This window comes from Ursus americanus, chromosome 31, assembly GCF_024610735.1.
Source record: "Ursus americanus isolate L20-20 chromosome 31, mUrsAme1.1.p, whole genome shotgun sequence".
In the NCBI taxonomy this organism is placed as follows: domain Eukaryota; kingdom Metazoa; phylum Chordata; class Mammalia; order Carnivora; family Ursidae; genus Ursus; species Ursus americanus.
Genome location: NC_142157.1, coordinates 14,282,080 through 14,295,489, shown reverse-complemented (window position 1 = coordinate 14,295,489; position 13,410 = coordinate 14,282,080). Strand labels below are relative to the sequence as shown.

The 13,410-nt window shown below is 36.9% G+C and overlaps 2 protein-coding genes across 39 annotated transcripts in view; both read right to left on the bottom strand.

Annotated features, from left to right (window-relative positions):
- LOC123793446 (uncharacterized) overlaps nucleotides 1–13,410 on the bottom strand; it is a 386,505-nt gene that overhangs the window by 180,383 nt on the left and 192,712 nt on the right. The gene's annotated exons all lie outside the window — the stretch shown is intronic.
- The window catches only part of LOC123778715 (ankyrin repeat domain-containing protein 26-like), a 40,114-nt gene continuing 27,225 nt past the window's right edge, over nucleotides 522–13,410 (bottom strand). The window contains exons 9-13 of the mRNA XM_087857852.1: nucleotides 13,112–13,169; nucleotides 12,827–12,999; nucleotides 8,771–8,897; nucleotides 6,072–6,105; nucleotides 522–1,003 (exon numbers count right to left, since the gene is read on the bottom strand). Coding sequence (XP_087713978.1) covers nucleotides 898–1,003; nucleotides 6,072–6,105; nucleotides 8,771–8,897; nucleotides 12,827–12,999; nucleotides 13,112–13,169 — 498 coding nt within the window. The 3' untranslated portion in view covers nucleotides 522–897. The remainder of the gene's footprint in view (nucleotides 1,004–6,071; nucleotides 6,106–8,770; nucleotides 8,898–12,826; nucleotides 13,000–13,111; nucleotides 13,170–13,410) is intronic.

The window sequence follows — 13,410 nt, the reverse complement described above, 5'->3', positions numbered from 1 at the left end:
TATTTTTAAAAACTATAATATAAAAGATTTCTGAAATTGGACATTTTACCATAAGGGTATGAAGAGCCTCTGCTTCTAGAGCTGATTATTATTTTAGGCAAAACATGTATTCTTCACATAGATAAAGAGTTTTAACTATACTCTCCATGGAACTAATTTGAAAGCACAGTGGAATGCCTTTGCAATATACATGTTGAGAAACACTTTAAATTTCTGAATTTAGACAATGTCGATTTATTTTAGTCTGAATGTAGAACAAAGAATAGAAACAGAGAAAAAATATCTTCTGTCATAACACTACAGGCTGCCAAAATAAAAAATGTCCAAGAAAAATATCTGCAATAAATAATTGGATCCACTAAAGATTTCATTTAGGCATTAGTACTATAAAATTCATGTTTTCTAGAGAAACAAAGAAAGAAAAAGGAAGGAAGGAAGGAAGGAAGGAAGGAAGGAAGGAAGGAAGGAAGGAAAAGAAAGAGTGCAAGAATAAGAGAAAGAAAGAAAGAAAGAGAGAGAGAGAGAGAGAAAGAATGAGAGAAAGAAAGAAAACAAGAAAGCAAGAAAGCAAGCAAGCAAGCAAGATGCAAAGAGAAAGACAGTCATGTTAAGATAATTTAAACCTCACAGTAAGAATCCTTATCCTTGACTAAATGTCATATTTCCACCATTATGCGAAAGCTTTTCCCAATATAATTTTCCTGTCATTATATATTTTCCAGCTCATTTTCTTCAACCTCCACCTTCACTATTTGCCAGAGTAAAAAAAAAAAAGATTTTTCAACTTGCCATAATTTTGTAAAATCGTTTGTTCTGACCAACTTTCCATTACAAACATAAAATGATGACAGGCAGGCCACTGCTAAATTTTAACAGTAATAATAGACAAAATTAAATTCAGAGCAGGAAAATTAATTTCACAAGAGAGTACTTTACCTTGATATTAAAGTCGTCATCATCTGATGTAGGCCATGAATCATCGCCACCGCAGCAAACAGAAAGACTTTAGAGCAAAAATATACAACAAACCAAGTTCATTAAAAAGAAAAATTGAGTGAAAGGTCAGCTATCTATTTATTGAAAGAAGTTTCTTGATATAATTAAAATTTGGCCTCTGTTTTTATTACTAAGTTTTTATTTTAATTCCAGTAGCATTAACATGCAGTGCTATATTAGTTTCGTGTATACGATATAATGATTCGGCAATTCCATACATCACCCAGGGCTCCTCATGACAAGGGCATTCCTTACTCCCTATCTCCTATTTCAGCCATTCCCCCACCCATCTCCCCTCTGGCAACCATCAATTTGTTCTCTATAGTTAAGAGGCTGTTTCTGGGTTTGTCTCTCTCTTTTTTTTCTTTGCTCATTTTTATTGTTCCTTAAATTCTACATGAGGGAAATCATACGGTTGATGTCTTTCTCTGACTTACTTCGCTTAGCTTAATACTCTCTATTTACATCCATTTCATTGTAAATGGCAAGATTTCATTCTTTTCTATGGCTGGATAATATTCCATATTGTATATATACCACTTCCTCTTTATCCATTCATCTGTCAATGGACACTTGGGCTGACTATTGCAAAAAATGCTGTAGTAAACATAGGGGTGCATGTATCCCTTTGAACTGGTGTTTTTGTATTTTTTGAATAAATACCCAGTAGTGCAATCACTGGATTGTAGGGTAGTTCTATTTTTAGCTTTTTGAGGAAACACCATACTTTTTCCCACAGTGGCTGTTGCATTCCCACCAACAGTCCAAGAGGGTTCCTTTTTCTCCGCCTCCTGGCCAACACTTGTGTCTTGTGTTTTTGATTTTAGCCATTCTGACGGGTGTGCGGTGGTATCTCGTTGCAATTTTGATTTGCATTTCCCTGACGATGAGTGATGTTAAGCATGTTCTTATGTGCCTGTTGGCCATCTGTATGTTTTCTTTGGAAAAATGTATGCTCCTGTCTTCTGATCATTTTTAAACAGGGTTGCGTTTGGGTGTTGAGTTCTATCAGTACCTCGTATTTGTATACTAACCCTTTACCAGATATGTCATCTGCAAATATCTTCTCCCATTCTCTAGGTTGCCTTTTCCTTTTGTGTATTGATTCCGTCACTGTGCAAAACCTTTTGATCTTGATGTCGTCCCAACAGTTTATTTTTGCTTTTACTGCTCTTGCCTCAGGACATAGAACTAGCAAAAAAATGTTGCTACAGCCAATATCAGAGAGATTATTGCCCGTGTGCTCTTCAAGTATGTTATGATTTCAGGTGTCACATTTAGGTCTTAAACCCATTTCTGAGTTTATTTTTCTGTCCAGTTTCATTCTTTTGCATGTAGCTGTTCACTTTTCCCAACACCATTTGTTGAAGAGACTGCTTTTTCCCCATCGGATATGCTTTCCTGCTTCGTCAAGGATTAATTGACCATATTCTTATGGGTTTCATTCTGGATTTTCGGTTTTATTCCACTGATCTATATCTCTGTTTTTATGCCAGTACCATATTGTTTGGATTAGGATAGGTTTGTACTATAACTTGAAATCTACAAATGTGATACCTCCAATTTGTTTTTCTTTTTCAGTATTGCTTTGGATACTCGAAGTCTTCAGTGGTTCCATACAAATTTTAGGACTGTTTGTTCTAGTTCTGTGAGAAATGTCGTTGGTATTTCAATAAGCATTGCATTAAATCTGCAGATTACGTTGGGTACTGTAGACATTTTAACGATATATGTTCTTCCCATCCATGAGCATAGAATGTCTTTCCACTTCTTTGTGTCATCTTCAGTTTCTGTCATCAATGTTTTATAGTTGCTAGAGTACAGGTCTTTCAAACTTTGGACTCTGGTTTTAAACAGTTTTTGTTCTCTGTTTTGTCTCCACCTCTCCAAAGACGTGAAACACCTAGTAAAGCCCCAGTCTTAGTTCCCATAAGTAAGAGTGACAAGCAAGGAATTCTCTGAAATGTTGGAAAGCTAATCATGCAAAAGTTAACCACAATGAATTATCACCTTACACCTGTCAGAATGGTTAGAATCAAAAACACAAAAAACAAATATTGGCGAGGATGTAGAGAAAAAAGAACCCTTGTGCACTGGTGTTGGGGATAGAAACTGGTGCAGCCACTGTGAAAAACAGTATGGAGGTTCTTTGAAAAATTAAAAATAGAAATACCATATGATCCAGTAATTCCACTACTGGTTATTTAATACTTCCCCAAAGAAATGAACACACTAATTTGAAAAGATACATGCACCCCCATGTTTATTGCAGCATTCTTTACAACAGCCGTGATATGGAAACAACCCAAGTGTCCATCAACAGATGTACCTCTCTCTCTCTCTCTCTCTCTCTCTCTCACACACACACACACACACACACACACACACACACAGAGGAATGTTACCTAGCCATAAAAAAGGAGGAGATCTTGCCATCTGCAACAATGTAGATGTACCTAGAGGATATTATGCTAAGTGAAATATGTCAGACAGAGATAGACAAATACTATATGATTTCACTTATATGTAGAATCTAGAAAGTAGAACAAATGAACAAACAAAAAACAGAAACAGACCCAGAAATACAGAGAATTCTGTATGGCCAGAAGGGAAGGGGGTGGCAGACAGACAACATGGGAGAAGGGGAATGGGAGGTTCAGGATTCCAGTTATAGTAAGTCACAGGGATACAAGTACAGCATAGGGTATACAGTCAATGGTACTGTAATAGCATTATGCAGTAACAGATAGTAGCTACACTTGTGCTAAGCATGGTGTAACATACAGAGTTGTTGAATCACTATGTTGAACACCTCAAACTAACACAACGCTGTGTATCAACTATGCTTCAATTTAAAAACATAAATAAATACACAAATTTATGTTATTAGTGTGAATACTCTTCCCAGAGAGATTAAAAGATTAAAAATTAGAAAGTCCAACTTCTTTCCTACACAGGTCCTGCCTTATATAAACTAGCAAGACCTTAAAAACCTTCATAGGCACTCAGATACCCAAGAAGAGAGACTGCTATAAAAAATAAAGTCCAGGTAGCCATGCCTCTATTTCCCTAGACACTGCCTAATAGTTCCTTTCTGTGAGCTCCCACTCCTAGATCACTCTTCTGCAGGGCTCAGTCGTACTCTCCAACTTTTCAATCTCTAGACTATGAAAGCACAGGCTCCCAAAACAAGGATAAGCTCAAATGACCAACAGTAGGAGCCATTTGCTGCTCCTGGAGAACAAGCTACACGGAGTTTCAGTCATCCATGGAGTCATCTCAATGTAGACATGTTACCAACTACCCAAATGAAGCTCTGTTACAGATATGACACCCAGTCCCACCCCACCAAACCCTACATGTACATGGAAAGGCATCAAAGAATTAGGAAAAGAGGTGGATGGAGGAGACCACGACCTTGGGCCATACATCTAGATAGTTCAGAATCGCCATTCCCCCTATTACTCGAGAGGATTTAAGCCACTCTCTGTAAGTTGGAATGGAAGTAGATGGTATCACATTCCTATATTCTGTAAAAAGACTCTTTCCAGTGGCTCAAATGATTTTAATATCTCTCAACAGAAAACCTGAAGTGCGCTAGTTCGCTCAATTAAACAAAAACAAAAAAGCTGCTCAGGATTCTCTTGAACCCTCTATTTTAATATGCCTTTCTACACAACTCCCAATATCCTGTGTCCTTCATTCCTTTGTGTGTGTATCCTTCCTTCCTATAGGGCATCTTTAACTAACTTACAATAAAACCCAATTCTGACATCTTTTCTAAAACTCTTATTCTTGTCCAACCCAACGTTGTTGTTCTTGAAACTCGGCCTCCCCTGCTAACTCCTTCCTAACCCACCTTCACTGTGTTTACTAGACCCACTCCCCATCTTTCTATTATTAAAACATTCACCCACTAGATGAGGAAAAAGGAAGAAACCTGAATTTAAATCTCACTCTTGTCACATATAATAGCCAAATAGGTCACTTTCATCTCTTTTGAGTTTCAAATTCTCTATTTAAACAACCATTTGGTAAGGATGTTAAACATAGGTTGCAGTACCTGACAGTATTTTGAATCATTCATCTCTAAGATTCCTTAAAATCCTGAAATTATGTGTTCTTGATGTTGTCTACAGAAAAACAGAGAATACGTAGCTGGCAGAAGTAGAAGAAATTAACGGAATACAAGAAGCACCAAGAGAAGCAGAGAAGAAAGTTTAAAAAAAAAATCAAAAAAGATTATAGAAAAGTCATAGAGAAAAAGAAAAAAGTCTACAAAAAAAAAAAAAAAAAAAAGAAAGAAAAAGCTTCAAAGAACTAGTGAAGGGTACTAGCCTAAAGGGAAAACTAGACTGGGAAGTCAGTAAATAGAGAACCGTTTAGAAAGATCCTCTAAATAGATGATAAATTTAATTAACGTAACATGGTCTACACCTAGATTGCATATCCTTCACTTCTGGAAAAATCATTCATCTCAAGGACAGCAGACATCACTACAGCTAAGAACTTGCGTGATTAGGTCTTGCTTATGTAAAAGCTATGTACTGTGGCTATAGGTTACTGAGATCCACCCCAAAATCTTTGATATGTAAAAAGAGACTAGTTACCACCGCACTAATTGCCTCTAGTTATCACTAGTTGTCAAATATACTAGGACAAACGCTTGGACTAACCTGGTTTCTTAAGAAAACTCTAAATCTAAGTTAACACATGACTACATTTGACTTTCTGAGTTGATCTGACTAGGATCCGTATCTTAATCCCAGTGCTGCTGAGGAACAGAAGAATGGGTGTGGGAGTCACACAGGTTGACAGTCACATCATGGCTCTGCTACTCATTAACTATGGAATCATAGGTCAATTAATCAACCTCCCTGAACCGCAGCTGACTAATTAATAAAAAATAGGCTATAATAGCACAGCTACTTTGTGAAGCTATTGTAATGACTACGAAAGTAATAAACATCCAGCACGTAATATAGTCTCTAGCCCAGAGTAGAACTCTCCACAAAGGCTTTTCTCTGCATTCCCTCAGTCAACACATAATTTTTAAAAATCCATAAAAATCCTACCTGCTTAATGTGTCTTCAGAACTCTCATCCACCGCTAAAGAAAAAACCAAAATACATTTTAAATCAACATTTGAAAAATACAGATTAAAAGTATAAGACTGATGATTTGTTAAAAAGTATATTTTTGGTACCAGACCTGGAAACCACACTGGAGGGAAAATTAAGCATACTATTGGTAGGCAGTTAATGCATTAAGAAATCTTACTTTCTCCTCTACGTTTACCAAATGCAAGAAAAGAATGGTATTTATCAAAATTTGGTACCTGCAAGTGAATGTTTATAATGACCGTGATTGTAACCAAACCCTATGAGACTGTCAGAAAATGCTATCATCAGCAGAATCATTATCAGAGACTGACAAAGTCAAACTTAAATAGCATGATTCTTCTGGACTTCCACGACCAGGAGCAGTTAAAAGAGACTGTACTTATTTTGCTGTAACACAGCAGAACTTCTCCAGCACTTCAGCAGAGACTGTTAAGTTTACCATGAAACACCTCATCACAAAGTTTGGTCTGTAGCCACGGTACTTTGCAGCATGGCAAAACACAGCAAACAGACTCTCTCGCGCCTTATTTCCAATTGCAAGGTAAGTATGAAAGTTAGTGATTTTAGTGCATCTGGTTTAATAAAGTATAACCTCTTGAGACTACCTACTTTCATTGCTAGAGAGTCTATCTGGACTCACCTCTTAGACGAGGATGGTACCAATGGTATAGTGCTAGGTAGTAGTACATAATGTCATTGTTCTCAACCCTCCCCATTATGTGACAAATGTCTACAGAAATCACACTTTCTCAGTCCATAAGGCACATGTCATCAGATCCTACACTGATGAACAAACAAAATAAAGGACAAAGGCTATCTTGAATCGGTACATTCAATTACCTTGGAATTTTAATGTTTTAAACATCCAAGAAGATACCTACTGTATGATTGCAACTCTTTCACATTCTGGAAAGGTATAACTTTATAAGTTAGGAATTAAGGGTTGCGGCAAAAGGAGGGATGAATAGGCACAGCCCAGAGGACTTTTGAGGCAGTGGAACTGTTCTATGTGATACCACATGTGTGCATTGGGTGTACAACACCAAGACTGAGCCCTAATGTAAACTATGGACTTTGGGGGACAAAGATGACTTAATGTTAATGTAACAATGTACCACTGTGGTATAGGATGATGCTCCTGAAATCAGTACCATGTTATATCACCATATTACTTGCTATTGAAAGAAAATCTGAATACAAAGTAAGTCAGGGCTATAATTCCTCTGCAGGAAAGGTTCCATACAGCAGGCCATAGACAGCCACCGTTAGATCCCACCTGAACGGCTGGCCCTTGGTTGGTATCTGGGAGCTTGGATGTGGGGAGAGTTCCCACTATTCCATAACTGCTAAGAGTGGCTGTGCCTAAGTCTTGGTACCAACCAGGTGATTTATCCTGTATACTTGATTTCCTTCTGTGAACCTGGAATTTTGGTATATGCTAGGGGAAAGATGCCTACCTGACTGTCATTTAAAGAAAACTTCATTTAGTCTCTCTAAGATTCCTCTATTGGCAGACAACGTTTCACATGTGTCATCATAATGTGATGCTGGAGGAATGAAGCACATCCATACGCATAGAAACCTGCACTTGGCTTCCTCTAGACATCACTCCATGCCCCTTTGCTCTGTGCTGATTTTGTTTTGTATCCTTTCACCGTAATAAACCACAGGCATGAGTACAACTATGCTGAGACCTGTGAGGTCTTCTAGTGAAAAACCACATCTGGGTGTCGTTTTGGGAGCCTCTAATACAACTGCATTATGTGGAATCTTTATGATTTGGGTTGATGTTTTGTACATGATTACAGTCAGTAGGTCATGTCACAGAACACCTTTCCTTCAATCGGTTTTTCTTAGTATTTGCCTTGGAGATTTCTGTAATTCTATATCCATTTGAATAAAGGATGAAATAATGATGTCAGAAAATAATATGATACAGGCAACAATCCTATTTTAATCAGAAAAAAAGAGAATCCTGATAATTATCAATATATTCTATAGTAAAAAGTTCCTGCAAAAAAAATGAAAAGATCACATAAATTTTCTCCAACTAAATAGGGCTTAATTCATTTTTATGGTAGTTATGAATCAATAAGGTAACTGGGATAATTATAGAAAGATATATAACTACTGATTACACTACTGATTATAGTTTCTTTGTTTCCATTCTTTTTCTTAATTTCCTTTTATAAAATTAAAAACATAATTCACCTGTTAAAGGCAGTAGTGAACCAACTAGTCAAAAAGTCAAAAATACTTCATCCAAAATATAGGATGAGTTATCCACTCCACCCTGAAAATAGTGGATCTGATCATTAAAGACCAATAGGACTCATTAGGGAGAAAACAAAGTGAGTTATCTTATATACATAGATGGTTAAAAACGTGGTAATCTAATTGGCCACATATACAAGCCTATCCCCATTCATGAATATTTCAATAAAATAAAAGTAATAGCAGTAAAGATTTTCAGGGAGTTGAAGTATTTTCATGAAGAAAAAGTTGGTAGTCATCGGGATACTTATAAGGAAAGACAGCAAAAGAAAAATACCTTAATGAAATGGAAAACATATCCAGATCTACAGACTTACAGATTGTGATGTACCAGCACTTAAGCACAGAAAAAGATTCATAGATGTTCACTCACTTACCATCTCCATTATTTTTGGATGCTCTAGCAGCAGAAGTCAAGTTGTCATTAACTGTTTGCTCTCGTGGAGCACTTTCCATATCAATCCCATTGTCCTTTTCCCCAATTGCTGATAGCACCTCTCCGTCCTATAAAAACAACACAAAACAAAACCCACCTTCAGAAAACATCACATTAATTCAATTGCTCGCTCACTCACTTACTCAAGAAAGACAAATACATACCGTCTCCGTCAAGTCATAGGCACTATCCTGGGACAAGTTGGAAATAGAAAGAAAAGACAGAGACTACCCTATATGCTAGTAGGACCAGAGATGGACGAAAACAGGTAAGAACACAGAGTATCATTTACTAGTTCTACAGGTGAGGTGAATTAAGCACAGCGAAGGCACAAAAGAGAAAACAGTTGTATGTGGGAAGCTCAGGAAGTGCTGCAAAGATAGGGCTGTATCTTGAAAGACAGACAAAGTGCACAAGGAGGGTGTGAGGGGCCTTCCAGAAAAGGTAGGAGGAGCTTAAGGATGTACTATGAAATAACACAGGAAGTGACGATAGCTAGAGAATGTGGCAAAACTGGAACACACTTTTTGGGAATTGGATACAGACATGTAATTGGAAAATCAGGACTGAACCAAAGAAGGCAAGTGTCATGCTAGAATATGAACTTTCTCCTTCATGTCATGGGTATCCACCAAATAAGCAGAGATGTTACATCGTCACAAACGTATTTAAAAAGGTCCCTCTGACAGCAATGTCAAGATGAACATAAAGGAACCAAAACCAGAAGAGTATTTCAAAATTATAGGTGAGGGGGTGAATTATGGTAATAAGATATGAAAAATGGTAAGCAGGGACAAAATTCTGAATGTGGTGAATGACTGAATGTGCTAAATTTTTTTTTGTTTTTTAACTTATTTCTTTTTTAGATTTTTGTTGATTGATTGATTGATTGGTCAGGGAAAGAGAGAGAGAGCACAAGTAGGAGGAGTGGCAGGCAGAGAGAGAAGCAGGCTCCCCACTGAGCAAAGAGCCCAACGCAATTCTGGATACCAGGATCCTGGGATCATGACCTGAGCTGAAGGCAGACACTTAACCCACTGAGCCAGCCAGGTGTCGCTTTTCTAATTTAAATTCAATTAATTAACAAATAATGTATTACTGGTTTCAGAGGTAGAGATGTGGTGATTGTTTTTTAAAATTTTATTTATTTATTTTTAGAGAGAGACAGTGTGCGCATGCAGGGGAAGGGGCAGAGGGAGAGGAAGAGAGAGAATCCTCAAGCAGACTCCCTACTGAGTATGGAGCCAGACATGGGGCTTGATATACCAGGACCCCGAGAACATGACCTGAGCCAAGTCAAGAGTCAGATGCTTAACCAAGTGAGCCACCCAGGTGCCCCTGGATATAGCAATTTCGGGGAAGTTTGGAGTCCAGGATTTTTCCTGCTTCAGTGTTTCGTTGGTGCCATACACTAGCATGGGGAAAACAAATGACAGCAGAGTACAAAATTCAGGGAAGTGGAAAGGGTCAGAAACGATGTTTTTAATCTGGGACATACCAAATTTGAAGCACCCAGGAGACTTAAGAAGAAAGTTATAGACAAATACATTTGAAGTTGGAAAAAAAATGACATCGCTCAGGAAAATTGAATTAATATCATTATACATATTTAAATATAAATATAACAAAATATAATTGATATAATTAAATAATGTAAACCTACAGGGAATTCTGAAATTTTCAGAACAAAAATAAAGGTAGGGGGAAAAAGCCATTGGATTCAATATTTCGATTATATACTTCACATTAGTGTCAAAGATAGAAAATACACTTTTATTAACATAGGCAAGTTAATGGGCACCTGGGTGGCTCAGTTGGTTAAGCATCTGACTCTGGATTTTGGCTCAGGTTATGACCTCGGGTTTGAGAAACTAAGCCCCACATCAGGCTCCATATTCAGTGGGGAGTTGGCTTCTCTCCCTCTCTCTTCCTCTCCCTCTTACCCTCTCCCCCCACCACACACTCCCTCTCTCTCGCTCTGAAATAAATAAAACTTTAGGAAAAAAACATACACAGGCAAGTATTCATCTCTGTAATGAACAGCATTTTAAAGATTAATAAAAAGATTTAATCGCAAAACACCAATTTAAGATTTTATGAGAATACTCCATTTTAAAAATCAATCTTAAAAGATTTAAATTGTGGAAGAGAAATACTTATGGGATCACAGCATTTTGAGGCATTTTTCAGTACTACTATGATTTATGAAAAAAAAGATAAAACCCCATTTTAAAATTCACATGGTTTTCTTATATGAACTGTGACTAGCAAACTAATAGCTCTAATTTCCTATCTACGAATACAAGACGGTAGTTAAGGACTGGAGAAAGAACCTAGTACTAAAAAATTAATAATCATGACCACCCAAGCTGAATGTTTTAAAGACTCCAAATACATGCATGATTATCAAGCAGGGCCCAATATTCACATGAGGAAAGAAGAAAGGGACCAAAAAAATCCAATCACCAGTATTTCTGAGTTTCAGATTCAAAAGAATTCACACATTAAATTTAACAACTACGTGCGTGCCTGGCTGGCTCAGTCGGAAGGGTGTGTGACTCTTGATCTCAGGGTTGTGAGTTCAAGCCCCGTGTTGGGTACAGAGATTACTCATAATTTTTAAAACCTAAAAAAACCCCCAAGAATTAACAACTAGGAATACTAAAGTTTCCTGGGAATAATATAAAATGTATCCACTATTGGAGATACTTGAAAAAGTAAAAATCATCTTCCAGAAATAATTCTGTACACTCTGTTGGCAACCTTTCCTTCCTTATGACTCTACGATGACAAATAGTTCATATTAGAAAAAAACTTATAAATTGTGAGTTCATTCATTTGATGTCTTTGTATGTATCTATTATATGCAGATATAATTAAAAATAAATAAATCAGAATCCAGAAACCATTTTCTCCTTTAAGAGTGTTGCAGCTTAAAATTTATTTCATTTACTGGATAAAGATTAAGAACCTCACTTACATAATCAGAAATTTCCGTTTTAATTAATGAAAAGACTACATAAAATGTTTACTTATTTCCTCTCTTTATTCTCAAAAAGATCTAAAACCTGCCAAGATTATACCACACAGTACGTTAAATTAGAAACCACAAGAAAGGGCACCTGGGTGGCTCAGTTGGTTAAGCGTCTGCCTTCAGCTCAGGTCATGATCCCAGGGTCCTGGGATCGAGTCCTGAATCAGGCTCCCTGCTCAGTGGGGTGTCTGCTTCTCCCTCTGCCCTTCCCCCTGCTTCTGTGTGCTCCAGCTCTCAATATCTCTCTCTCACTGTCTCGCACAAAATAAATAAATAAAATCTTCAAAAAAAAGAAAGAAAGGAAGGCAGAAAGGAACCAGAAGGAAGACAATGGCCAAAAATTCAAAATTCATAATAAATCTGATTAAGGTCTAACACAGATTTCACTTTGCATTATCTATAAACACAGATTTTGCTAAATTAAATATGAGATATCACACTTTATTAAAGTTAAAGGGATAAAATTTTCTTCCAGGCTTCATGAAAATCAGCTGTAAGTCATTCAGAAGAGTCTAAGCATTTGTATTACCTGACTTTGTTTTCTTAGTTTGCACTCAAAATAATCTCTACCCTATTTTATAATACAGACTATCTGCTCTCCCTTAGCCCCACTACTGCAATTGTGTTTTTGTAATACTCTCTCTCAACTCTTCAATCTTTACATTCATCTTGCCCTTCTTAAATGAATTCTTCCCCCCCCCCCCCATCTTCACATCCATCTAGCTGTTCTTGCCAGTTGCTTTCTAATTCTTTACTTCCATACTGGCATACCTAAGAATTGTTCACTCCCACCAACCTTTATAAATCTCAATCCGGTACTTATCTCCCTGTTGTTATTACACTGTGTTCTCTTATGATCTTGAGGACTTCCATTTCTTCCTAAGATTCTTTTCATTATAAGGATCAAGAGGATGTAAGTGAAAAAAAACATCAGGGGAAAAAGTTTAAAACAAAACAACTTACCTTTGTAACAGGAAGGCCTGCTAACGGCATGAGAGGCTTTTTAAGAGTTCTAGGTGATGGAATAGCAGGACAAAAAAGGTCATGCACTTTTGTATCTTCATCTTTATGATCAGAATTATCGTCCGTAAGTGAAAGATTATCGCCTACTGTCATAAGGCCAGGTTTTGTTTCCACTTAGTAAAAAACAAAATAAAGAGTACATGAAAATATCTGTAATTTTGAATTACTGAGTAACACAAGAATGGACAAACAGCAGTGAATAACCCAAGTCTTCAAATAGCTTACAGTTCTTGAATTTCTCACAAGCAGCCATTAGGTTTCTTAAGCTTGGTTTGGGGACATTCTAGAACAAAAATTAATAGTTTTAAGGATTGCAAGTATCACATTTGGTAAAATAATCATAATAGTCACTATTATCAAATGAGTACCGCTACACAAAGAACACAGCTTTTAGAATCATTCAAATGTAGATTCAAGTCACAGTTCTGCCATTTACTAGCCTACATTTTCTCATGGGGTGAGGATTATGAGAGATTTAATAGCTAGTCCCAAAGTGTTACTTTCCTTACCCCTGATTATCATAC